Source organism: Phodopus roborovskii, unplaced genomic scaffold (assembly GCF_943737965.1).
Source record: "Phodopus roborovskii unplaced genomic scaffold, PHOROB, whole genome shotgun sequence".
Lineage (NCBI taxonomy): Eukaryota > Metazoa > Chordata > Mammalia > Rodentia > Cricetidae > Phodopus > Phodopus roborovskii.
Genome location: NW_026126433.1, coordinates 27,841,466 through 27,868,065, shown reverse-complemented (window position 1 = coordinate 27,868,065; position 26,600 = coordinate 27,841,466). Strand labels below are relative to the sequence as shown.

Below are 26,600 nucleotides of genomic sequence, written 5' to 3'. Positions count from 1 at the left end.
AAACCCTGTCTTGAAAAAACCAAAACTAAACCAAACAAAGCAACAAAAAACCCACTTAGAATGGTAGAAGAGTTCCCTGAAATCACTAGAATTATTAGTCTGAGCCCAAACACTGCCCACGAGGCCCTGTGGGGTCCTGGAAAGGCAGCATTTCCTCTGAAATCAGATCTTCCTGTGCAATGATTCTGCCCATGTACTGGAGATTTAAACAATCCCTCAGTTTTATGTATCATGCTGTATTTTAAAAACCTGATCTCCTTAAAAAGACAAAGAAAACCATCCCATCAGGCCAATTGCTAGCTTCATCGACGTTTAGACTAGAAAGGTTTTACAAAAAAAAAAAAAAAAAAAAAGAAAGCAAGCAAGCTTCTTTTCTAAAATAAGACCCTGTGCCTTTCAGCTGTTTCCTCCCGCCTGCTAACTAACCACCTTCTCCCGGGGGCATGGAGCCCTCAGACCTGGCTTTAACATCACCTCTGTGCCTGGCTTCACAAAAGGCAGCCTCGCTCTTCTATGTTCTTGACAGGCTGGACGGGCAGCACCAGGTGTGAAATGCGGCTCCACAGCCCACTCAGTTTGTCTGAGTCCATGTGGCTGAAGGAGCTGGGAGCCTTAGAGTTGGTGAATTTAGCCCAGAGTAAATCCCTCACTTTTTCTTCTGTCTCCCTGGGGCCTACGTTTGCTTCTAGCGATTTTTCCTCCAGCAGGACAGTCAGGAAGAAGGCCACATCTTTAAAGGCAGCATTCTCGTGATCACAATACTTGTAGAAGATCAGGGTGGAACCTGCAGGAAGGGATTCGAAGTGGTGGACTACAGCAGCCTTACTGCCATTCTCGAATCCACTGCTGAGCTCCAAGTCAACCCACAGCTTGACCGTGTCACTGTCCTGCAGGGATCTTTTGGCTCCGTCTATGGAGACGGCCGACACTTTCTGGGAAGAGGTGTAGGCATTGGCTACATGGTGGCTCAAGCACTTGAGGGTCTCCTTTCCCTCTCGGGCAGCTGTAAAGATGATGGTGGCAGGCTCGGTGGGGTTTGAGACATTAAGGTGCTTCTGGAGAAACTTACGACCTCGCTGCCACAGAAAGGAACTCTGACCTGGAAATTTATCCTTCAGTTGGCTAAACTGAGCCAGGAAAGCCTCCAAAGCTGGGTTCTGTGGCACTTGCTGGGCTGGGGAGGAATAGTAGCTATTGACGGAAGTTAGCACAAGAGCTACAATCAGGCAGCCAAGGAGCACAGGACCTGCCAAAAGAGAAGATAACAGAAGATGAGAAGGGCAAGAGTCAAACACAAAGCTTGTGAGAAACATAGGAAACACAGGTTTCTATTAAGTCTTCTGCTTGACTCTCCTATATGTTCACACTTGGTGTCTAACAGAAACTGAGGCAGGAGGATCACCATGAATTTGAGACCAGTGTAGTTCACACAGAGAGAAATAAAACAAAAAGTCTGACAGAAATACCTTCTTTAATCTCTTGAAGCTATTTGAAGATATACTATCTATGTCAACGTTGTTCATATTCTTTGTTACAGTCAGTGATGCTTTTGAAAGGTAGTCATGACAACTCTCTTCCATTTTCCAAAAGTACACACTGGCTAAAGCAGACCACCCTGCAATCAAAACTTAAAAATGATCCAGACTGGGTGGCACAGCTTGTATATCTCAGCACGTGGGAGGACTGTGGTTCCTGTGCTATACATCCTCAAAGGGGAGCGCAAACAATTCAGGGTGCAATCTGAGATGTTAGCAGCCTCTGACTGAAGAGGCAGCTTCTGGAGGCTGAGGCAGAATACTGCCATGTGTCTGAGGCTAGCCCAGGCTGCACATTTGTCCCAGGCAGGACTACATGGCAAAGCCCTTCCTCAATAAAACAAAAGAAAAGAAAAGGAAGTTTTAGTTTCTTGTATTCTATACAGTGTTTTCTGTCTCTAGCAGGTAGCTCAGTGGTAGGGCATTCGCCAAGCATACACAAGACCCTAATTCAGTCCTCCACTGGGGATCAGGGGTAGGGGTGCGGGAGGAGCAGCAGATGCTCTGACTGTGAGGATTTCTATTTGTTAAAGGAGGAAAAAAACTTTACGTTATTGCTCTGTTTTATTGAATTTATCAATAACTAAAGTTAACATTGCTAAGTACAATGTTTTCTAGGCTTTTTCCCTGAGGACCTGTGAATGTAAACCAACTGTAGCAAAATCAGGTTTGTTCTCACCATAGCTCCAGAGATTCTTTGTATCAACCTTTCTCAGTGACTCCTGTGCAGTTGCTTCCTTTCCCTTCACTAACTTCGTCTCTTCCTCAGGACTTCCAGCCCCTAGGGTTACAAGGAACATTGTTTGTAGACAGCATACCCTAAGAGTGGGTAGTATCTTTTACCTCTTACCCAGTTACATGACAGAATTCTTACACTTTGCAAATTTTCCTTTTATGCAAGCCCAAATTGCCATTTAGTTCATTTTACTGCATTAGGTTCTCATCCCCCCACACACACACACTACATTCAAAACACTATTTTATTTTTCTACTCATGGTGAAGCTCTACATGGTAAAATTGTAACTGTAGATAATGGTCTATTCAATAGCATTCATCATTCATTCATTCATTTTCTCACTCAAAAACTACTCATAAAGTTGTACCTATGTATTGGATGTCAGAGAAATACAATGAAAGAAGTAAGGGAGGATATTCTGATGGAAATGCATGAGACATGTTAGGTATCAGGGATTGTAGTGGGCCAGTCTAGTCCTTGATGAACGCCACACATTGGTACTAGAACATGGGCATTTCAATGAGCTCTCCAGAGGACTCCTGAAAGTACTAGACACGGTGTTGCATGTCTGCAATCCTGGATCACAGAAGTGAGTGAGGCCAGTGTGGGCTACAGAGCGAGATACTATCTCAAACAAAGAGTAACAAAAACCAACCAAACGTCTACATGTGTGTTTTTGTGTTGATTTATACACATTCACCTGATGATTCAAACAATATTTTCTTTTTCAAAGGACAAGAAAACTGAAAGTTTAAAATTAAATATCCTCGTAAGAAATAAAGTAAGAATTTTTAAAAATTGTGTTCCTTTTTGTCATACTGCATGAATATAAACAGTAAATAAAAACAATATTTAAAGATGTAGTTTATGGGGCTGGAGAGATGGCTCAGTTGTTAAGAGCACTTGCTGCTCTTCCTTCCAGAGGACCAGGTTCAATTCCTACATGGTGACTCACAACTGTCTGTAATTGCAGTTTCAGGGGAATGGACATCCTCTTCTGACACCTTGAATACATGGCATGCACATGGTATACAAACATACTTGCAGGTCAAACAGCTATATCCATTAAAAAAAAAAAAAAGCAATTTTGCACCATCAAGATAGCTCAGTGGGTAATGATGACAAGGCTGGTGATCTGAGTTCAATTTCTAGGACCCACATGGTAAAAGAACTGAAATGATTCATGCAAGTTGTCCTAGAAACTAGAGAAGATATAAATGTATAGGTAGCAAGTAAATACAGTGACTAAGCTAGTCTGGGAGACTAGAAACCTCACTCCAGCACCCTACTGGTTTGAATGACTCCCATCACATTCCCAGGGAAACCCAAGGCAGGCTGATGGCAGTTCAGAGGGGGTCTCTCACCTGATGCAGGCGCAGGCAGTCGTCTCCTCAGTAAATCCTGGCTTCCTTGCGCTGCACTGGAATGACTGGGACTTGGGGCATCGGTGGAGTCTGCAACAAGTGGCTCCTGAGCAGCCTCACATCTGTCACCTGCTCCCTCTGAGGGATCTGCAGAACTGCTCCCCAGAGGCTCCTGAGCAACCTCACATCTGTCACCTGCTCCCTCTGGGGGATCTGTGGAACTGCTCCCCAGATGCACAACTGCTTCTCCTCCCTTGCTGCTTTGAGAGCAGTTAGGATCCAGATGCAGAGTCTCTCCACCCACATGTTCCAAGGGAAGGAGATGCCCCTGCTCTGTGTCCTGAGAAATGGGGCTGCTCTGGTGTTCAGCTTTATCCACGAGATGCTTCCCTAAAGCCGTTTCCTCAGAACTTTCTGGCTTGTCACCTGTGTCTGCATGCTCTTGATCTTTGGCCCCTACCTCATGATGGTCATCCTTGAGATCTGACGCAGGAGGTGGGGTCTGGACTTCTTCAGTGTGACTAGGGGTGACCGTGGTGCCCTGTGCTTGAGAGTTGACTGAGGAATCATTTTCTAAATCCTTTTGAGAGTCTAGTGAGATAAAAATGTTTTATTTTAAATGTTTCACCCATAGTTTTGTACTCTAACAAGGCCTGCAATTACATACATACATACATACAAACATACTTACATACAAACAACTCAGGTTTGATCCCTGAGGCCTACATGGTAGAAGCTAATCAACCTGCAAACCGTCCTCTGACCTTCACATGCACTCACACACAGACATAAATGAGATATAAAAAAACAAAACAAAACTGATGTCCTTTTTCTCTTCTGAAAAAGCTATTTCACACTTGCCACACACACACACACACACACACACGCGCGCAGCAGAAGCAGGATAAAGACTTCATTTTATGCACGTTCCCCTCTAAATCACAGGTTGTTTTCATTAAATAAACAGAATTCTAAAGATGAATCTACCATCTTCTTAAAAGATGTATAGCATTTTGCCAAAATGACCATCCTCTATTACTGGAATCTAAAACATTTAACTTTCTTATAATCAGATTTGATATTATGTAAACATCAGTAAATATGAAAAAAGTAAAAATAATAAATTAACCCACTGAATTATAAGCTTTTACTTCAGAACTGGATGTTTTGGTTATCGGAGGTTCTTTAACACAGCTCATTTCCTACAGCACACACTCAGTGCTGTGAGGACTAGTCTCACCTCCTACGGGGTCACTGCTGCCACTGTCCATCATGTTCATGTCCTGGCTCTCCAGAATCTGGGACATCTTTTTAGTATCTGGGTTTTGTTGTAGAGATATCTTGTTTTCTTCTTGTCCCAAGTTCCAATAGACTCATGCTTCCCATGGAAGGGAGAAGCAAGGAATATATATAGTGACTAAAATAAAACAAAAAACAAACAAATGACTTCATTCAGGGGCAAAACATTAATTTCAGCTCTGAATAAAATCTCTTTCTTAAACCCTTAAGAAAGGCTGCTTTCTGGCTTTCAGAAGCATCATACCCCAAGCCCAGCCTGGGCTACATAGCAAGTTCTAGACTGGACGTGACCTTGCAGCAGTCCTCAGCTGAGAGCTGAGATCACAGGCGTGTGCTACCATGCCCAGCCTCCTAGTAATAAATACAATGGCATAATTACAAACTTCAGAGAAGACAATCATCTAGTATATTAATTATAACTGAAAAACCAAAAAGAGTATTTGTTAAGGCTATAGGTGTAGCTCAGTGGTAGACTTCTTTAGCATGTGCACGACCCTGGTTTGTTTAATCATCAGTACATTACAAAATTATAACAAAAATATGTCAAATGACTCCATTTACAGGAAATTTCAGACTAGGCAAATGATTAAAATCGACAGTGAAAGAAAAACAAGTTAGTGGTTGCTAAAGGGTATGGACTAGCAAACAGCCTTTGGAAAACAGGGGTAATGGACATGCTCCATTCGTAGTCAAATTTAAAGCCTGAGTGTTTACTGAATGTCTTTTATTCTTAACACTATGACAAATAGGATGCCCTAAAATGTGTCATCTAGCCACAGTGCAGTAAAAAGCAGTGGCAAAGGAACTCCAAACACTCAACATACACTTCCCTCATGTACACGTCAGCCCGGCAGCTACTCTCTAACCCTGTGTAAGCCCTCACCTCTGTACAGGGTTCAAACAGCATTCCCTCAAAAAAAACAAGTGGGACAAACATGTTTTTACCTTAACTCACAAAGTCACATGGTCTGGTATCTGAGCCATCTGGAGGCTGCTGTTTTATCAGGCAAATGTTTTGAGCAGTGACTAGTCCATATTAGGAAGCGATGTCATTTGGAACCTCACAAAGAAAGTGCAGCAGAAGCTGTGTATTGTGGTGAGCCTGCAATCCCAGCACTTGGGAGGCGGGGCAGGAAGATCATGAGTTTAATGTCATCTAGGCTACATGGCAAGTTCCAGATCAGTCTAAGCTACATAAAAAAAGAAAAAAGTGAGGCCATGCCTCATAGTGATTTAAAAAAAAAAAAAAAAAAAAAAAAATACAACAAAAAAACAAGTACTGTTGGAGACTTTCTGTAACCAGAAAAACTGATCCTTAGCTGTTTAAAAAAGGTATTTGATGGTTAACTTCCCCACAAGGCATAGAAATGTGTCTCAAATGACACAAACACATTTTCTTTCAGTCAATCTCTTCCAAATTCAACTGTGAAATGTTGGTTTTCAGTGTCCCATAGTAACTCATTTTCTACTTAAATAAAACAGCTTAATTCTCCCTGGCTCATATCCTCTTTAACCCTAACCCTGTAACCCTGAAACCTGTAGCAAACCTTGACCATTCTGCTCTATCTTTTTCAAGGGCTTGGAACTGGTTGTTAAAGTTCTAAGATTTAGTCTTCATCATGGAGACTACACTAAATGGTAGCTTACATTTTTCTGACAAATGTGCTAAATGTCTTTTAGATCAGGTGAAAATGTTTGTTACGTCTTGCAGTTTTCTCCCTGTTTAAGATGATTAGTAACTTTTTAAAAATGATTAACGAGCCAGGTGTGGTGGCTCATGCCTTTAATCCCAACACTTAGTAGGCAGAGGCAGGTGGATCTGAGTTTGAGACCAGCCTGGATTATGGAGTGAGTTTTGGGACAGTCAGGGCTACATAGCAAAACTGTCTTGAAAAAAACAAAACAAACAAACAAAAACAAAACAAAATAATAAGATGCTGTAAGGGGCAAGAACATCTGATTTACAAACATCAAGACCTGAGTTTGACTCTTTAAGGTTGAGTGGCAGAGATAGGTGAACCTTGGAAGAATGCTGGTTAGCCAGTTTAGCCAAAATAGTAGGAATAGAGTTGAAGACCGATAGAGGAAAACTGTTATGTCCTCTGCTGGCTTCTATATATGCATGTTTGGGTACAAACACATACAAACTCACATGCAATGGCCACACACCCACACATACCACAAGAAGAAAAACAAAAACAAAAAACAAAAAGAGTAACAAAATATATTTGCCTTTGTACAGAAAGTACAAAGGACCTATAATGACAACCAGGAGTGCACATGAAACTTCAACCACAGCCTCCTACACGTTTTATATCAATCTGGAAAGACAGGACAAGGAAAAGCTGCGCACGCATGGAGAAAACTCAGGGCTGGCAGGGCAGCAGGACCTTGCTTATCCTTCTTGTCCTGAAAGCCTCAAGTGTGGTCAAAGGGACACATGGGAAACAAGGAAACACAGCAATCTGGGTAAGACAAAAACGAAAGGCTAGGTATCGGGAAGCAAAGGGGAGGAGCAAGTGGGATAAAGTTCAGTACAAACAGAGCAAAGGACCATCAGTGTCTCCAGGGCAGAAGTCTAGACACAAAGGACGTCATGACAGTAGGGTCTGATATGTTTAAGCATACCTTTTTAAGTAAACTATGCCATTTTAGGCTCTCAGAACAAAAAGAACAGGTATCTTAGACATAAGCAATTTTCCATCCTTCTCTGGCACCCAAGACCACAGCATACCTAATATGATTAACACTTATTAAATGCTGTTCTCCATCATTTATAGAGTGCCTTCAAGGTGCCAGGCAGCCAAACGTATTAGCTCAATCTTTGCAACACTGCACAAAGTAGAAACTAATATTCTTACTACTTTCCAAACCAAGATATGGGTTAAGAACCTTACTCAAGAATACATAACTCAAGGAAAAGTCAGGATCCAAACTGACCCCCAGTGTTTTAACTGAGACCCTAAAAAAAGGCTTAAACACTGCACACATCTTTGATTCTGCCACAGTTGAATGAGGTTTGATCTAGTATACACAGCTTGAGTTAATCTGCAGATTCTTCAATACTCCATTCCCAAGGTGACTGGCTGGCCTGGAGCTCACTATGTAGGTCAGGCTGGCCTTGAAGGCACAGAGATCTGCCTGCCTCCCTGGTGCCAGGATTAAAGGCCTTCACCACCATGCCCAACTCAGATCCATAACATTTTTTCAAAATGTTTATTTCAATGCTGTAGAAAGTCTCTAGTAACACCAATTTATATCACATTGATATCAACTAGTTAAGATACAAAACACATTACATCCATCTTAGGTCATTGGTCCCTCATGGCCTCACAACCTTCATACCTGAGACCACGTGACTCCCAACTTCCGCTCACATCCCAATTATGTCCTCCCATCAGATTTAAGTTTTTGATCAAGTTCTAACTGGCTCTACTTGTTACTACGATTTTGTCCTTTTCCCTAATTCTAGTTTCTGCTTCATTGTCCCTTAAACATTTCTGTTTGGTAAAGTGCGTAACAGTCTAAGGCAGGTACTATCACAGCCTCCCACAGGAAGAAACTAGTTAGTGTCCAAGGCCCTTTAATAGAATTAGAATATAAACCCAGAAGCTGTAAAGCTATTATTTTTCTCTCATAAAAAGCAGTTTTTACTTGGCTTGGTGGTACACACCTGTAATCCCAGCAGAGGCGGGCAGATCTCTATGAGTTTGAGACCAGACTGGTCTTGAATAAGACTTTGTCTCAAAACAAAATAAAAAAGGCAGTTTTCAAGCTGTCATCAAAAGTTCAAGGAGACTCAAGGGTGAACTGGGGGACCAGACTCAAAAGAGGTGGATGACCTCACTTTTTCAGACTGTCACATTCTTTGGATGCCATAGCCTTGGACATGATTTGGCTGAGGCTTTCCCTGTAACTTGGGAGACTACAACCTGTCACCACATTCCATAAAAGCAGTCTCTCTGGTGACTATTTTTCTTCCAGTCTACCCCAATGTTTCTAGTCCCAAACCTTACAGAAAAAAAATGGGAAGTCATGATGATCATATTAAAAATATTATTATATATATTATCAACTCTTCCACACTATGAAAAGACTGTAGCATACACAAAACTATCTCAGGTCATTTTGATTTTAATCATTAGAATTTAACCAAATCATATATTGGTAAAATCCACTATTCATATATTTTTCGCCAAGTAGTGGTAGTGTAAGCCTTTTATCCTAGAACTTGGTAGGCAGAGGCAGGTGTGTCTGAGTTTGAGGCCAGCAGGGACTATAGAGCAAGTTCCAGGACAGGCCCCAAAGCTACAGAGAAACTGTCTTGAAGCACAAAAACCTAAGCTAAAAAAGGCTTCTCTGCTCAATTTTAGTTCTGACTTCTGGAAGCTTCTTTTATCTGGGCACTTTTTGTTCCATGTGAAGGCAGTGACTATAGTCCTTTCTCTGGACCTTATGGATACTGATGTTGTTTTACAATGTCATCCCCAGAGCTGCTGGTGAAGTGCAGAACAGTTCTGATTAACTGCTCAACTTGTACTTGCAGTGTTGAAAGCTCACCAACTTTCCCTTTTAAGCCAAGTACATACTATGGAGGTATCAGTGCAGTTTGCAATGTGTGATTGGTCCACAGACCTCACAATAGTTTACAGACTAAGAAATTTTTAGTTTAAAAGCTCTCTCAGTTACTGCTCGTTTAAGAAAATTCAATGGTATAAATTCTCTGTATGTTGATAGTACTAATTAAAAAAAAGTTGGTTCAAACAAAATATTTGTATCTTTCCAATGTTTAAATCTGACATGTAGAATATGTCCTTGGGGTACAGGCACTCTTAACTAAAGAAATGAAGAGGCAATAATAGCCTCTAAAACTGCTGTCATGAGAAGAGCTTTAGAGTAAATAGTGAGGGGGTGAGTGCCTCATTGCACTACTAAGTCTTCAAGTTAGCAGTCCACAGTTTCATTCAGCGGTGTATCAGGAGAGAGCCTCCACCATGATGATGGACATAGGCAGACACAGCAGTGGCTCACTAAAATAGTCTTTATAGAAACAAAAAAAAACCAGGTTTTATAACACATGGAAAGCAAGATTTGTTGCATATCAATAGCTATTCATTCTTCCACTTCCACACTTTAAAAGATCAGCTTTATCAGCAGAGGCAGTGTGCCATATCTGGGCAGGGCCAATCTTCTCCTTTGCCAAGTTTGCCTCAAGACTACTGTGTGAACCAGTACCTGCTAATGAGATATATTAAAAAAAAAAATCTGCCGGAGACAGTTCAGAAAGATTTTATTTCCAAATTAAGACTTGTAAAAAGGAAAGCCATGTGCCCCCTGCCGTCTGGCACAATAAACCATACTGAAGTCATTTAACAACTATGAGAACAAAAGGCAACCATAAGGATGGAAGATGGGGGAACCTGGGTCTCTGACAACATTCCCTCAGCTACATAAGCTCTGGATCACCTAGAATCTCAAGCGAGATTTTAAGAATTATTCAGTAGCTTTTCAGATATTCCTGGGAGCTTTTTCTAAGTTGCTTAACTCCAAATCCGATTCCATGATTTCCATGAACTGGAGAACCCCAGAATGTGGCCAACGCTCAGTAACACATTCTTATGTCTATTAGACCAGCCTTAAAAATTTTATGGAGCCAAGTATTATCATTTGTTATAAATTTTACAGTGTGCAGGTACTTTTCCACTTCCATGGGAGGACATTAAATTCAGTCACCACAAGACAGAAAGTCTTTGGTTGCGTAGAAGACAATTAAGTAAGTGTAAACTGGCAGCATTCTCAACCCTTTTGTGTTAACCTATGTAGGTATTGACAATTAGAATGTGAAAATGTGAAAAGACCAGTTATCAACACTGTAGCTGAGGATAAAGTGTCAAAAATGGTTATATATATATATATATATATATATGTGAAAAAAATTTTGTATATATATATACACCTCACTATTGATCTGTATATAAGGAAAAATTTAGAACGATCACTATTGATCTGTATATAAGGAAAAATTTAGAACAATGTAGTGTATTAAAATTTACTATAATAATCTAGAATCCAGCTACAAGAATGTGTCCTCATAAAAGTTACTGTTAGAAAAGTTAATGGGGAATACAGCATGGGGCATCCCTCCAGATTGCATTATCAATACTTAGGAGGGGCAATCTAGTTCTAAAGCATTTGTAGGTTAGTCTGGTTTTAGGTAAATAGTCTGCAATACTGACTAAGTTTATGCTTAAAAAAAAAAAATAATAATAAAATGCATAGATCACAGAAGCAGGCCCAACAAGTTAAGCAGTTGGCAAAGTAATGACAGTGAGTCAGATTTAGAAAGGAGGGCCTTGGGTCAAACTCAGTGGAAGAGCACTTGCCTAGCATGCACAAGGGCACCCAGATTCAATCCCTAGCACCTTAAAAAAAAAGAGGAGAAAAAAAAAAAAAAAAGAGAGAGAGAGGAAGAAAACAGAAACAAGTTACTATTCATCTCCCCCAGGCTATGAACACAGCCCTACAGAGTCTTCATGATTCTGTTACAGAAGTCATTTGCTTTGACCAAGCTTTTTGTTTAAGGTTTTATCTGTTCTGGTCAAGATTAATTGTAATGCAGGATTAAAACCAGCTACTCTGGAGTCATGTATCCTTTTTCTAACCAGTGGAGGACCCAGAAGAAATGGATGACAAGCTTTCTCAAAGGTCCACCTGGTGAGATTTTGAGGTGCCCACTCAAGTGGGAAAGACCAAGGCAGAACAAGGCTTCTATTAGCAGGATTGTCAGGATAACATTCAGGGCAATAGTCAGCTCTGTTAATTCGGTCTAAGAACACTTGGTAACATTCATTTTCAACAAGTTCAGTTTGGTATAACCAATGCCCTAGCTCTAAACTAGGGAACCACTGCTGCCCACAATCAGGGCAGTGTGAATTATCGGAGAACATCTGGGCTGAGAAAGACAACACAAGCAATGTAACAGCAAAAGGCAACAATGACAGAGAGAGGGAGAGAGAAAGGCAGTAAGCAACAAGCAATCCTATTACAGGCTTCCTTTAGCAACTTCTCAGTTCAACCACACTTGAGTGGTAACTCTGGCTTGCACCTCAATGCAGTTCTTCAAGATCTTGTAGTCTACTTTTCACTTAATTGCAACTCAGTCTCTGTACTCAGGGACCAGTCCAGTCTAGAATACTATCAGTCACTTACTAGCAGCACAGATCATAGAATAGCGCCTTCAAATCCCAGCGTCTCAAGGAAAGCCAGACCTCTAGTCTGAACTGTTTCAGCAGTATCAGCTGGTGATGGTATCACACAGAGTACTCTGCTCTGCTGATAAGATTATAATGCTTAGTGAAACAGGCGCTGATAGATCCAGTGAGTCTTCTGTTGGTTGATGCTGGCACTCTTGCCTGATGGCTCTTTACGGTGCTGTAGTAGGATCAGGAAAACCTGGTGGAGTCCCCTTCAGTGGATCCAATGAAGTCAGTCTTGAAAGGACCTTTATCTGATCCAGTCACAGAGGAGTAGCTGATGTTGATCGTGCAGGATGGTCTGGGAATGCGTCACACACCTGCAAATGATAAAACTTCAGACGACTCATATGGGCTTTGCAGTTGCTCACAATACTAGAAACATGCATCTGAGAATTATTTGCATCAGTCAAGGGAGATGACAACAGTCTCGTGGGTTACCCCACAATTTAATTTCTGTCAAACCAACCCAACCATTTGGGAGCTACTTTTCTGGGCACAGGGATGGGTTTTGAATCACTTAGGATTTATACACGGATTGGATTGGTGTGGTTCCCCCCCCCCCTCTTTTGGCTACATTTGTTGTTTTTTCTTCTTCTACTTCTTTTGTATTTTAAAACCAAAGATCCCTATACCAAGTCTGCGAAACAGATACCATCTGGCATTCCCTTAACATGTGGGTACCAATAACTAAAACAACCTTTTCAAAATAGGCTTCAATCTAATCATGAAAAATCTTAAACTATTGACTTTTTTTTTTTTTTTTGAGACAGGATTTCTTTGTGTAACAGCCCTGGATGTCCTGGAATTCACTCTGTAGGCCAGGCTGGCCTTGAACTTACAGATATCCGCCTGCCTCTGTCTCCCTAGTGTTGGGATTAAAGAAAGACGTGCACCACACCACCCAACTAGACAATATTCTTAAGCAGCTAACCATAAAGTTAAAAACTCTTTTTGAAAGCTGAAAAACGATAAAGTGGAGAGCGTCTCACTGTCTTGTTTTTCTGTACAGGTTGACACATACTGTCTGTCAGTTTGAGATTACATGTAGAATACTGCCATGAGCAACAACCAAGCTACTCTCATGACCCTGAATGTAACACACACAAGGTAGGGAAGCAGGACACATAGCTCAAGACAGCTGCGTAGAAAGCAGCAGTTTATCAGATTACAGTGTGTGCCCTGCCATCCTCCAGTAGTTTTCATAAATCCCGGGGCTCAATCATGTGAGAACAGGGACACTGAAAAACAATATAACAGAAGTCTCAAAGGGAGGAGAACTACAGGGCTGGCCTGTAGGGCCCTGCATGGACCTGGAGGCACCTTGAGCAAGCCTGAAGCTGTTGGCTGGAACATCTTGACCCCCCCCTCCCCCGCCCAAGAGTTGTTATTGGTACTTTTCCTGTTTTCTTGCCCCAGAGTTGTTGTTGGTACTCTTGCTGTTTTGCTAACACACATCTGCTGGGGAGGAGCTAAGCCTGAAAACTTGTTCTCTTGACCCTGTTGTTTTCCACTGTGCTGTGAGTCAGTATATAAGCCCACTCCGACCCTCAATAAGAGGCTCGATTCTGGCCCTACTCAGAGAAGCTCTTGAATGATTTTACGATGACAAAGGGAAAGGCAAGCGAGCCCCTGACAGTATAAAAGCAGGGCCACATTCTGGTTTTTGTTTTTTTTTTTGCTTTTTTTATTTTTCAAGACAGGATTTCTCTGTATTGCTTTGGAGCCTGTCCTGGAACTAACTCTGTAGATCAGACTGGCCAAGAACTCAAGCGATCCACCTGCCTCTGCCTCCCCAAGTGCTGGAATTAAAGGCCTGTGCCACCACTGCCTGGCTAGGGCCACATTTTGATAGGAGACAGAGGCAGCACATAGGTAGTCATGTGCTTTTTGAGGTTAGGTTACTGGGTACCAGGCTACCAATTCTGGTCCTCAGTTTCTGGAAATATTCCTAAGGAAATATGTGAAAGTCAAACCAGGAATAGATTTCATTGACCTGCTGATAACAGCCCTCTGACAAAACTTTGCTGCTAGATTAGTCTTGGGTGTCTAGTTATGATACAGATAATAAACAAGCCTTCCATAATCTTGAAGCTCATTTAAACATAGAGTAATGAAAGTGAAGTTATGTATGTCTGGCATTTAAAAGATAGAGAACTTTGGATTTTTAGAGCAAAACACAGTTAAGATTATAATAAAATAACTACTTCTTATCCATGGAACTGGCCAAAAACAGGGAGACTAATGAGCCTGTGGGGGCTCCAAATAATCTAAGCAAAACCACTTCTCCATGCTCACAATCAAGAAGCAGGCCCGAAGTCTCTAGTGCTCAGAATAGCTCTAGCCTTCCCTCAACATACACTCCATCCCTCCAACTTCACTGTCAAACAAGTCATACCTCAAGTACTCATGAGCAAGACCATGCATGGCTGTTGCTTGTTCAGACAAGCCACCCTGGTCCTTCAAACTATTATAGCAAGAATCCAAAAGGGGTTCCAGTCTCCAACCACCACGTACCACCAGCCTCTTCACTCATTCTTTATACTTAACAAATTATAGAGTAGGAAGGAACAGGGAGCCAAGAAATGCTCATGGAAAGACCCAACCCTAATATTAACAACTTCACTACCACTGTTTGCTTAAAAGCCTCAGGACCAACTCCATACCATTCATGCTATTCCCAAGAATCTCGGGCCTTCCTCGTGCTTCAGGCTTTAATCGTTATATAGCTGAAAGGGTATGAGAAAATACCCAATACCTGGTTTTATGTGCAACTTTGCTTTTGATGTTTTGTCACTAAAGCATAAACAGCCTGAGAGCTGGGATTTGTGTGCTTTCACTCTGTATTACAAGGATCTCATTCCCTATCACATGTATCTCTTTAAAACACTTTTATTTTTCCATTTGTTTCATGTATGTGTATGAGTATGGACATGCCATAGCATACACATGGAGGTCCAGGGACTAGGGTGTGAATCCTAAGTAGGTTGTCTGAGGATTGGTAAGTGAAAATAAAGGATAGCTTGAATCCTGACATTAATGATAAAGAGTGTAAATTAATACAACCACTTTGGAAATTAATTTGATAGTATCCAATAAGTTAACAAACAAAAATCCACCAAAATACAAAACAATAACAAAATGGGGCCAAACCCAAAGCTTAAAAGCATTCATATAACCCAAACACTGTACAAAACACAAATCAGCTTTATTTTTGTTTGAGAACATGAGCACTTACGAGGCAGAAGCTCTAGGACTGCAAGTTCCAGACAGCCAGGAATAAGTATAGATGTCCTCCCTGGCAAACAAAAAATTGAATTCTATTTAAATCTACTGAAACCTATACATCAATTAACAGTAATGGCTTTACATGGATTAGATTAACTATTCTGATCCCTTTTCATTCTCCTTAACAAATGTTAATATGAATCCCAAATCTACCTGTTTATATTTTATGTATATGGGTGTTTCCTTTCTTCTATGTATATATGTGTATGATATGTACTCTTGGTGCCCACAACGGAGGCCAGAAAAGGGTATCACATCCCATGGAACTGTGTATTGACATTTGTGAGCTGCCACAAGTGTTGGGACTCAAAACTGGGTCCTCTAGAACAACAGCCAATGTTCTTAACCACTAAGTTATCTCTCCAGCACCACACAACCTGATCTGTTTGTTTTGTTTTTAGACATGATCTCATATAGTCCAAGCTGGCCTCAAACTCAGTAACTGACCTGACCCTCCTATCTTGGCATTCAGGAGTGGTGGGATTACAGGCATATCCATCACTTCTGGTTTATGTAGCACTACAGATAGAATCCGTAGCCTGTTCATGCTAGGTAACCATGAACTCTACCAACTGAGCTATTTTTCTAATACCAAACCTGCCTTACTTGTCTGCTTGCTTGCTTGTTTGAGACAGGGTCTCACTGTGTAGCCTGATTGACCTAGAGTTCCCCATGTAGACCAGGATGGCCTCAAATTAACATCCCAGTCCAAATCTGCCATTGACACTATTGATCTATATATTATGTATAAAATTTAAAAATCTTGGGGGGGGCTAGAGAGACGGCTCAGTGCTTATGAGCACTTGCTGGTTTTGTAGGGCTGGGTTCCACTCCCAGCACCCACAAGGTGCCCTCTTCTGACCTCCATAGGCACCAAGCATGAATGCAGTGCAGGCAAAACACTCATACATAAACATAGTTAAAAAACAAGAAGTAAATGGGATTATCATTTTAAGTATTTTTCCCCTGGGAGATTCTCAAGTTAATAACTGTCTACACCTTTTATAGAATAGTTTCACCAGGTTTTTGGAGATAGGCTGTGTAGTCCTGGCTGTCTTGGAACTAGCTATATTGACCAAGCTGGCCTTGAACTCAGATCGGCCTTCCTCTGCCTCCGATCCAAGGCATGTGCCACTACCACCTACGTAAGTTTCACTAAATTTATACATATCCCACACCTAGTTCTGAATCTAGATGGGATAGTGAGGATTTATTATATTTACTACTGAGCACACACATTTCTCTTCACAACAGAGGACAAGTGAAAAGTATGCTGTGCTAGAAAACAGCTGCAAATGTTTTCTCTTACTCCAAGAACTGACAAGTCTAACAGGTGTGGGCATGCATGTGTCCAAGCCAGCGTGCATGTGCACATACACATTGCATGAATACTTATGGGGGGGGAGTGGAGGGGAGAATAAAGAACTATTTTAGACTTTTACTGGCACAGCTCCATCTACTCTGCCCTGCCTGATTTAACTCCATGGCTCATATTCTGTCTGCAGGTTAGGCTTAAAACACCAACAGCCAAACCTTTAAAGCTAAAGTGCAGCTTGACCTGATACCGAACTTTTATTTCTTTTTTTGTACTGGGTATTTGCACCTAAGTCTGTTATTATCTGCTTATTATTACAATATCCTGGGTATATTACCTTCACTAACTGGCAACAAGTGTTTAAACAAGTATGAAAGGGGGAGTTTAGACTAGGGGAAAATACTCCTTAGAGAAGTTTTTAACATAGAAACTAGAAGCCTGGAGTAGTTCAAATACTATTCATAGTGTGTTTTTCTAACATACTTTGTTTTTTGTGAGTGTAAAAATAAATCTTTTCCTACTTCCCACTTCCTTCCCAGTTATTCTGATGACTATTACACTCTAGTTTAGGATAATCAAATATTGGGAAACAGCAGTGCACAAGGGATCCACGACTTTGCTAAGAAATCTAATCCTGGGAGGCATAAATGACTTTTTGTTTTAATGACAGGCTTCCCCTCCCTTGTAGCCCAACTTGGCCTCAATTGTTTCTCTCATCTCAGCCTCCTGAGTGCCTAAAATACACAATGAGATTTGATTATGACCCCCAATTTTACCTCAACTTCTGAAAGTACTTTTTCTGGAGTCTCGTTATGTAGCCCAAGCTTGAACTCACAGTCCTCCAGTCTCAGCCCTCTTACTACCATGATTATAGATGCTCTCTCCACACCTTATTATTTACTCACTTGTTTCATAGTTGCTTTTTGGTTTGGTTTTTCCAGACAAGGTTTCTGTGCAGCCCTAGCTGTCCTGGAACTCTCTCTGTATGTAGACCAGGCTGGCCTGGAAACTCTGTGATCAGCCTGCCTTGGCCTCCCCAATGCTGGGATTAAAGGTGTGTGCCACCAAACCTAGCTTTTTTTACTCTTATCTACTCTTTTAAAAACTTTATCCTTATGTATCTTTACATAACTTAGTTGAACCTCAACCTCAGATCTGCTTGGACTGCCTCTGCCTCCCAATGCTGGGGCTAAAGGTGTGCACTACAGAGCCTGCTATCCCATGCCTCCTACTCATAAGGGCTGGGGTTATGGACAGGACAGCGTTGGCTCTCCTTTAACTAGCTATGTAGACCAAGCTGCCTTGAACACATACTACCGTACCTGTTACTACCAACATACAGAAAAGTTTCAGAAACGATGCAGTCTCCTCACATGCTTCATTCAGTATCTTATGAGGTGAAATTATTAAAACCAACAAATTTAGCACGTCTATTAATGAAGTCACATTACAATTTCACCAGTTTTCCCATTCATGTTATTTTTCTGTTCTATGTTTCAAAGCTAAGAGGCTATCCTTGAAGAGGGAATCACTCACACCTCATATTCTATCTTCCCTAAACTGCTAAGCAGCTCCTACATGTAATACCCACAAGGCATGATGAAAAATAGTGTTAACTTCCTAAATCAAGGCCTCACATCCTATCTAGCACCTTCTCTAAGCTGCTAACTCTATAAATGTTAGGGTTTGCGGTGCTCTATAGCTTGCTTCCCCCAACATCCAGCAATCAGTTTTATGTTAAAGGGCCTGATTATCTGAATGAAGTCTATATCAGCAAATCTCTCCAAGAACTTGGCAAAAAATCTTCACAGTTAAAACAAATCCCACATTTCCTTTTTTATTTCTCCTGTCTCTACTATGTAAGTTTCTCAGTTTTACCTTGTCCTTTGTGACAAAGTCTGTCAGTTTAAGTTTGTGTATTATTTTATTGTTAAAAGACAGAAAGTTTATAGGATAACCAAAGTGGAAGAAGCAATGTGTCCTTAGCCATTATATTACTTACGTTCACGCTATGCCTGTGTCTTACAGAATATAAACCTTGACCACTAGGTTTGCACACTATCTCCACTGTCAGGTTACTGTTTTCTTTCGAAGTTAATAATTATCTTGGGAGAGATACTTTAAGACTATGCAGTTAGCCTGATTCTCCTTTAACTTTCACCCACCAACATTACAGGCAGATGTTACATGACATAATCACTACAGTACTGCCTATTTTTTAAGGGTGACGTCTTATTTCCTTTTTTTTTTTTTTTTTTTTTTTTTTTTTGAGACAAGGTTTCTCTGTAGTCTTGGAGCCTGTCCTGGAACTCACTCTGTAGACCAGGCTGGCTTCAAACTCTGAGGTCCACCTGCCTCTGCCCCTGAGTGCTGGGATTAAAGGCGAGCATTAGCTCCACCAGGCCATTTCTTTCTTTACTATATTCAATATATTGTTTGAGAATCATTAGCATTTCATGGAGTTCAACTACAAATTCATAGAAACCCAGGGAACTCATGTCAAAATTTAATAGGTTTGCCAGATGATCCTTTTAGACAAGAGTATCCCACTGTTAGGGGAGTTAACTGGAGTTCGGGTGAGGTTACAGGCCAGCACTGGCCACACCTAACTTTTTACTTGCATACTGGGATAGTAACTGGGGTCCTATAAAGCTTAACATTTAAGGAACACCTCTCTAAAGAAAAAAGTTAACTTCCTTTATTATAAAATCCTGTTTATCACTCATTTTCAAAAGATAATTGAAATATGAATTGTGTTTTCTCAGCCACCACTAATAAAACCACAGGTGACTGGCTTCTCTTCTAAGGCCCTAGTGACATTACTATTCTCAATATTTCCCTATAAAACAGTGGGCCTTAGTTATAAAGCATACACACTGCAACTTTTATGCAAACAAGTGGCAAGTCGATTGCTAGGCTAACTCCTGTCTACAGACATGGCCCACATCCACAAACACAAAACCTACCAGCAATTCCCCTCTGGGCCTGGGCCTGAAAGACTGCCCCTGTGCTGACTTGAGTCCCCTCCTTATGCTGCTGGTTCTTAACCACAGTGGGATACCACCACCCAGGTAGATGAGGCAGAGACAGCAGCATGTACACTACTAAGATACAGAAAGGTCTCAGAAGCTGCAGCCATTAAATAGAAACTGCACTAAATAAAATGCTGCTGCTATTCTCCAGTAAATTAGAGTAAAGCAAATCTAGGTGACTCTATTAGAGCTATCTACACCTTCAGAAGGCAAATCTAGTATTTTAAGTTTGGTTTTGTCAAGTACTGAAGCAAAGCAACCAAAAAGCAATACATGGGGGGGGGGGGGGCTAAGAGGAGAGGAAGTAGGGGGAACTGTGATCAGGATGTAAAATTTAAAAAGCAATACAATTTGATCTGTAGAAATAATGAAATTAGAGGTGAACTTTCATTTCTATTTGGATTACCAAAATCATGTAATATAATCTCTCTAACATTAGTATACTTAAAAGAAACCCAATTAGTAATATTAGTAACCTAAACAGCCCTACAGCTCCCCACTTTGCTAATAAGGAATTAGACTCAGAAGTAGAGTTGTCTGCCAAGTCCTAAGATCCTCAGGCCAGCAATGGGAGCCGGACAGACCAGGAAGAACCATCAGCTATGACTCCAAAGTCCGTTTGTATAACCACACTGTTCAGGACACCCTATTGACAGATGCTTGTCTTACTGCACAAAGTTCATGATAAAGGCACAATGGAAACACAGCCAAGCATGGTGCCACAACTCTTTAATCCCAGCACTTGGGAGGCAGAGAGTGTGGTGGATCTCTGATTCAAGGCTAAAATGGTTTAATAGTGGGGTGATCCAGATAAGCCAGGGTAGCCTCAGAAAAATAAATTAAAACCCCACAAAACAAACAAAAACTCCTACTCTATTTCCCAAGTAACCATCTTAATTCTGGTTTCTTGTTTATTACAGAAGCTCTCAGTATGGTATCTCTACATTAGGAGGGAAACTTGATCTTTAAAAAAAAAAAAAAAAAAGCTTGAGTCAAGATCACATGATAACTGAAGCAAAACTGGTTATCTAGTTGTGGACTCTGCACCCAGATCAATCAACATTACTTAAGAGCCACAAAAGTCTCTGTAATGGCCCTCAGGCTGTTTGGTTGAAACTATCACAACCCAAAAGGCTTCCCAGAACTGACTCTGCTGCAGCCTTTAAAAACAAAATCTCTCATGTACTTAAAATACACAGGAACTTGGGGTGTGGTGGCCACACCTTTAATCCCAGCACTCCAGAGGCAAAGGCCGGTGGATCTCTTGAGTTCAAGGCCATCAAGGGTTACAAACAGAAACCCTGTTGTTGAGGAAAAAAGACATGAAACACAAACCGGTCATATTCAAGTAGAAAAGTTAACTCATCTCTGGATCTACGAAAACAAGAATAAAATCTGACAAGGCAGAGAGCACGGCAGATTTTGTTCAAAGAAAGAAAAAAGAGCAAACTTTAAAAAAAAAATGGGTACTAAACACAGCTGAGCACATAAATAGGTAAGCAAAATACTTATAGGTCTTATTAAAACTTCAAAGTTAGCCGGGCAGTAGTGGTGTACCCCTTTAATCCCAGCACTAGGGAAGCAGAGGCAAGAGGATCTGTGAGTTCGAGGCCAGGCTACAAGCGAGAAACCCTGTCTCTAAAAACAAGACAAAAAACTTCCAAGATTGTCTCTTTCAGCACTATTAGTACTGAAAAATGCAAAAGTTCTACCTTTTAGAGATTAGAATGACTAGTAGGACCCTGGTATGCAGAGATAAAAAGAGAAACGGACACCTACAGTTAAATATTCTTCTTTACATTTCAAAACTTAAATGTAATTCTACTTCTTATCAGAAGTTCCAACTAAAAATCTACTCTGACCTTATTTATTTTATGCTTGAAAGATTCCAGGTATATTTTCAGCACCCTCCCGGAAATTATACACCCATCCCAACCTACCTCGATTTCTGTTTGTGCCGCAGGGAGGTGGGGGTGGGGAGGGATCCTTTCTCAAAGACCTTTTGAGAGGAGAAAATAGCAGTTCAGACACTAAAACATGTTAAAGTTGCGTATTCGTTTTGCTTACTTACAAATTCCAGCCAAGTTTTAAATCATGGGACAGTCAGGATCAGCGGCGACAAGGCTGTTCCTCCGGCTCCACAGCGCTGGTCTGCTACCCCCAGCCGCCACGGCAGAATGTCGCCTGTCCCGCCCACGTGACGTGAGCTCCGCAGGGAGGAGTCCGCGGCATGCTGGGATAGGTAGTCCCTTGGCCCCACCTCCCCCAGTTCCTTCCGCTAGGCTTCCCGGAATCTCAGTGCTGGCCTCTGCCGTCCAGCCACAGCCTACTTAGCCTCTCAAGGCTGAAGTGACTGTAAACATGTTGCAAGACTCTGACCACCTAGGCCTTTAAAATAACCTGAAATTCACGGCCTAAAAAAACCTACGAGGCCAGTACAGTAAGAGATAGGACCTACACATAATGGCGAACCCCACTCTGGCGAACACCACTCAGACTTTGAACCCAGTTTATCCTAACTATAGGCTGTCCTCAAACTGATTGCTTAGTCGAAATCTCAGTTTGCTCGTGTGTCAATGGGGACAAGTCTTCATACCCACATGAGGTTGTGACCGAAGTAACTTGTCTGCTAATGGGTAGACTAGGAATCAAAACTAGCTATTATTTTGGGGCACAGTGGTAGACGCCTTTAATCCCAGCGTTCAGAAGACAGAGGTAGGCAGATCTCTGAGTTTTTACTTTAAGACAGGGCTGGAGTTGCCCAGACTTACCTGGAACTAAGTCTAAGGCTCAGACTTAAACTCAGGATCCTCCTTCCTGTATAGGGGTTAACAGGACCTGTGCAACCAGGCCAGGCTCCAGATACACTTTCATTTTTATAGTTTTTAATTTTTTTCAGTGAGAATGAGTGGAGCCAGCTACCATGTCTTCATTTTACTTACAGTATTTATCAACTTTTCCTTTTGTTTATTTAGACTTTAGCAAGTAACTCTGGCTGGCCTGGAGCTAATTATGTAGGCCAAGCTGGCCTAGAATTCAGAGTCTGTATCTATCTTCCAGGTGCTGGGACTCCAGGTGTACTATTAAGTCCGTCTTTTGTTATTTGTTTCTCTGTGTAGCCCTGGCTGTCCTGGAAGGTGCTTTGAACTCACTTACATAGATCTGCCTGCCCCTGCCTTCCCAGTTCAGACACTAAAGGCATGTACCACCATGCTCAGCACTTTTTTTTTTTTTTTTTCCCACAAACAACAGCAAAAATCCCAGCACTCAGGAGGTAATTTCTATGAGTTCAAGTCAGGCGTGGTCTACAGAGATTCATCTGCCTCTGTCTCCCAAGTGCTTCAATTAAAGGTGTGGCCACCACTACCTGTCCTCTATGGCTAACTAGTAGCTTAGGTGTGTGGCTAACTAGTTGGCTTAGCCCTTAACTAGGTGTGTTGTTAACTGGTGGCTTAGCTCCACATTCTGATCTTCAGGCAAGCTTTATTAGGTCATAAACAAAATATCACCACAACTCAGCTTTATAGTGAGTTCTAGGCCAGACTAGGCTACATCATACCCTGTTCCAAAAAGCCCTCCTCAATAAAATACTTTCATTTAAAACAGTTGAAGAACACTGCTTGCTTTTCCAGAAGATGGAGATTTGATTTTCAGCAACCCTGTGGTGGCTATCAACTGTCTGCTAACTCTTAACTTCAGGAGGTCAAATGCCCTCCTCTGGCCTCCATAGGCACCAGGAACACACCTGGTACACAGGAATACATGCAGGCAAAATACCAAAGTGTGTGTGTGTGTGTGTGTGTGTGTGTATTTTTTTTTCCTTAAAAGTTGCTTAAATTAAAAAGTCAACATGCCAGGTGGGGGTGGTGCATGCCTTTAATCCCAGCACTCGGGAGGAGGCAAGTTATCTTTTTGAGTTTGCGCCTAGCTTGATCTACAGAGTGAGTTCCAGGACAGCCAGGACTGTTTCACAGAGAAACCCTTCTCAAAAAACAAAACAACAAAAAACAAAAGCCAACATGAAGATCACATGATTTCTAGGAAAAGCTCTATTAGCTAGCTATGAGTTAATGCCAGTTATTAATTCATTTTTTGTGTATCTGCCTTCTCTAACATATGACAAATTCTCTCAGTAAAATTCTTCATTATTTGACATTTTTCAAATACCTGAAGGAATGTTTAAAGTTCAAAGCTCAAACTGCTACACTGATGGCCCAGAAAATTTTTTTTAATACTGGAAATGAGTCTATTGTCTATAATGTTACATCTTATAGTATGAAAGAGTGGCCCAAAAGAGATTGGAAAACATCTACAGTAGAATATCTGGTTTGACAAGAAGTTGGCTTTAACTCACAGTATTCAAAGTTTGGTTTTTGAAAGGTTGCCAGAGTTAATATGATGCATTCCTATAACCTAGACAAGAGGGAAAAGTCTAAGCAAATATATGTTAAAGTTACTTGCCTCTAAACTTTAACATTCTTATCATTTTTTTGAAAAAGCCATTTATTCCCTTGTCACAGCTTTAAAAAAAAACATTCATAAGCCTTTTATAAGCAGTTTTTATTACAAAACATACATGCCAATTATCCAATAATCTCTGTAACCTCTCATTTTTCTCTGACTGACCAATCATGTATAGAACCTCTTCACTTTCTTTTTTAATGCATCCTCCAAACCAGAGTTTTACAAGCCAGCACCCAGGTTTCTTTAGTCATCTGTTGTAGTAAATGTTTTAAAGAGGCTCTTTACACACACAGCATAATATTAGAATATTAACACAATAAAATTTACATCATTCAATGCTGTAACTCTATTAAGGAAATTTTATGATTGTTAATTGTGTAAATAGCCATTTTACAAAGAAAGCATTACTGAAAAACACACAAGCCAGATATTAGGGGAAAAAAATCTCACAAAATTTCCAGGCTGCCATAAATGAGTATCACTTTCTTTTTCCTTAAACAGATTTTAAAAAGAGCAGTGGAGCCAAGTATGGTGTCCACATCTTTAATCCTAGCACTGGGGGGGGGGGGGGGGGGGGAGAGAAAGGCAAAGGCAAGTGGATCTCTGTGAGTTTGGGGCCAGTCTGGTCTACACAGTGAGTTCCAGGACAGGCAGAGATACATAATGGGACACACACCGTCTCAAAAAAAAAAAAAAAAAAAAAAAAAAAAAAGGCAAAAGTGTGTTGTACAATTCTCTAGTTTCTCTGGCTATTTCTTTGTATATAATAAACAGAACTAAGGGACACTCCAAATAGGATATATCCTGCTTGACTCTAAATCATCCAGTTCTTTGTGTTGGTGAACAAATTTATGGAGTATTCGTGAAAATTTCAGGAATTGAGAATTTGTGTTAAGTTTGAGCAACAACTTAAAGTCATTAGTTACAATACAGTAAAACGCAGTATTTTTCAAAACCATTGTTAACTGGCTTCCATATAAAAAATTGATTCTTTTAGGGCTAGGGGTATAGCTTATTGGTAAATCACTTGCCTAGTAAGCTTGAGACCCTCGGTTCAGTCCCTAGTATTTGTGGGAGTGGTGGTCTATTCATTTATATCATAGAAAGTTCTCCGAGGCGACATGCCAACATGCTATGCACTTGAATGTAGCAGGTTTTTCTCTCTATGGTAACTCAGACTTTACAACTGACCTTCCTTCAGTTTGTCTAAACGTATACACTTCAACACGATTTTAAGGGGCCCATGGGTAAATTAAAACTTTAAACTGGGTAAGCGCCTTCAGGAGGAGATTAAAACTATAATTTTCGCTATAAGATGACGTGCAAAAAAAATATCTCTGATCATTCGAAAAGGAGGGGCCAAAGTATCAGGAAAACTACGCCAACAGCTTGGAATCAAGAACTCAAACTCGCCCTTTGCCAGAGCCTCTGGGACCCGGTCTCAGCGAGCGCCTCCTGTGGTGGGCAACTGGACACCAGCAGCTGGCACAGGCCATCTGTTCTACCACCTTTGCCTCCCTCAAGGCCAAGGACAGCGACGTCCTCCTCCCCCTTCTCCTCCTCTTTGGTGCCTCCAGCCAGGAGGCGGGGGTGACCCATAGCAGCTGACCCAGCTCGGGCACTGCCTCTTCCACAGCCCTCCGGACACACCATGGGCCCAGAGGCTGGCTATTGGCACACTAGCGACGACGCAGGCGGCGGCCCCGGCGACTCTCAACTGCCTCCCTGGACCACGACAACTTCCCGGAAGCCATCGCCGCCACCTGCAGAGGAATCTGACCGCGGCAAAGCCATCTCCACTTCGGACTAACAGCTACGTAAACAACTATGGAGGGAGAGAGGCGGCGGACCCAGGCGCTGGGAGAAGGACGGGCCATCGACGTCACGCCCAGAGCCCCCATCCGGGAACCGAGGCAGAGACTCGCCCCTCAAAATGGCGACAGCAGTGACGTGTCTGCGTACGGAACTCATCAGTCGCGCCACGGACGACGGGAAGTGAGGTTTTCAGAAGAGCCGCCAGAAGTGTACGGCGACTTCGAGCCCCGGGTGACCAAAGAAAGGTCCCCGGGGGGAAGACGAACCCCGCCAGAAAAGTTCCGGCCGGATTCTGCGAAAGAGGAAGTGAGAGAAAGCGCTTACAACCTTCGTTCTCGACCACGGAGGCGGCGGGGACCCCAGGAAGCCGAGGAGATGAAGACGCGAAGGTCTGCCCGGATTGAGCAGACCTCACAGCAGCCTCAGCCCCAGCTGTCTCCAGCTACGAGCAGGCGAGGATTACGGGACTCTCAGTCCTCAGGTGAGGACGGCGGAGAT

The 26,600-nt window shown here is 41.7% G+C and overlaps 2 protein-coding genes across 5 annotated transcripts in view; one reads left to right on the top strand and one right to left on the bottom strand.

Annotated features, from left to right (window-relative positions):
• Tor1aip2 (torsin 1A interacting protein 2) lies at positions 1–26,570 on the bottom strand. Of its 4 annotated transcripts, none has more exons than XM_051186033.1 (8): positions 26,430–26,570; positions 21,764–21,822; positions 15,427–15,486; positions 12,145–12,508; positions 4,877–5,053; positions 3,637–4,227; positions 2,215–2,316; positions 1–1,246 (listed from the first exon to the last, which is right to left on the bottom strand). In XM_051186033.1, exons 5-8 carry the CDS (start codon positions 4,941–4,943, stop codon positions 489–491), a joined length of 1,518 nt encoding a protein of 505 aa, XP_051041990.1. In that variant the 5' UTR covers positions 4,944–5,053; positions 12,145–12,508; positions 15,427–15,486; positions 21,764–21,822; positions 26,430–26,570; the 3' UTR covers positions 1–488. The 4 variants fall into 4 exon arrangements, with proteins under 4 accessions (XP_051041990.1, XP_051041989.1, XP_051041987.1 ...); XM_051186032.1 differs by lacking the exon at positions 26,430–26,570 and adding an exon at positions 21,895–22,074; XM_051186030.1 differs by lacking the exons at positions 21,764–21,822; positions 26,430–26,570 and adding an exon at positions 21,895–22,068.
• Tor1aip1 (torsin 1A interacting protein 1) overlaps positions 25,696–26,600 on the top strand; it is a 27,985-nt gene continuing 27,080 nt past the window's right edge. Inside the window, exon 1 of the mRNA XM_051186047.1 lies at positions 25,696–26,583. Within this exon, the coding sequence (XP_051042004.1) occupies positions 26,115–26,583 (469 nt within the window). The 5' untranslated portion in view covers positions 25,696–26,114. The remainder of the gene's footprint in view (positions 26,584–26,600) is intronic.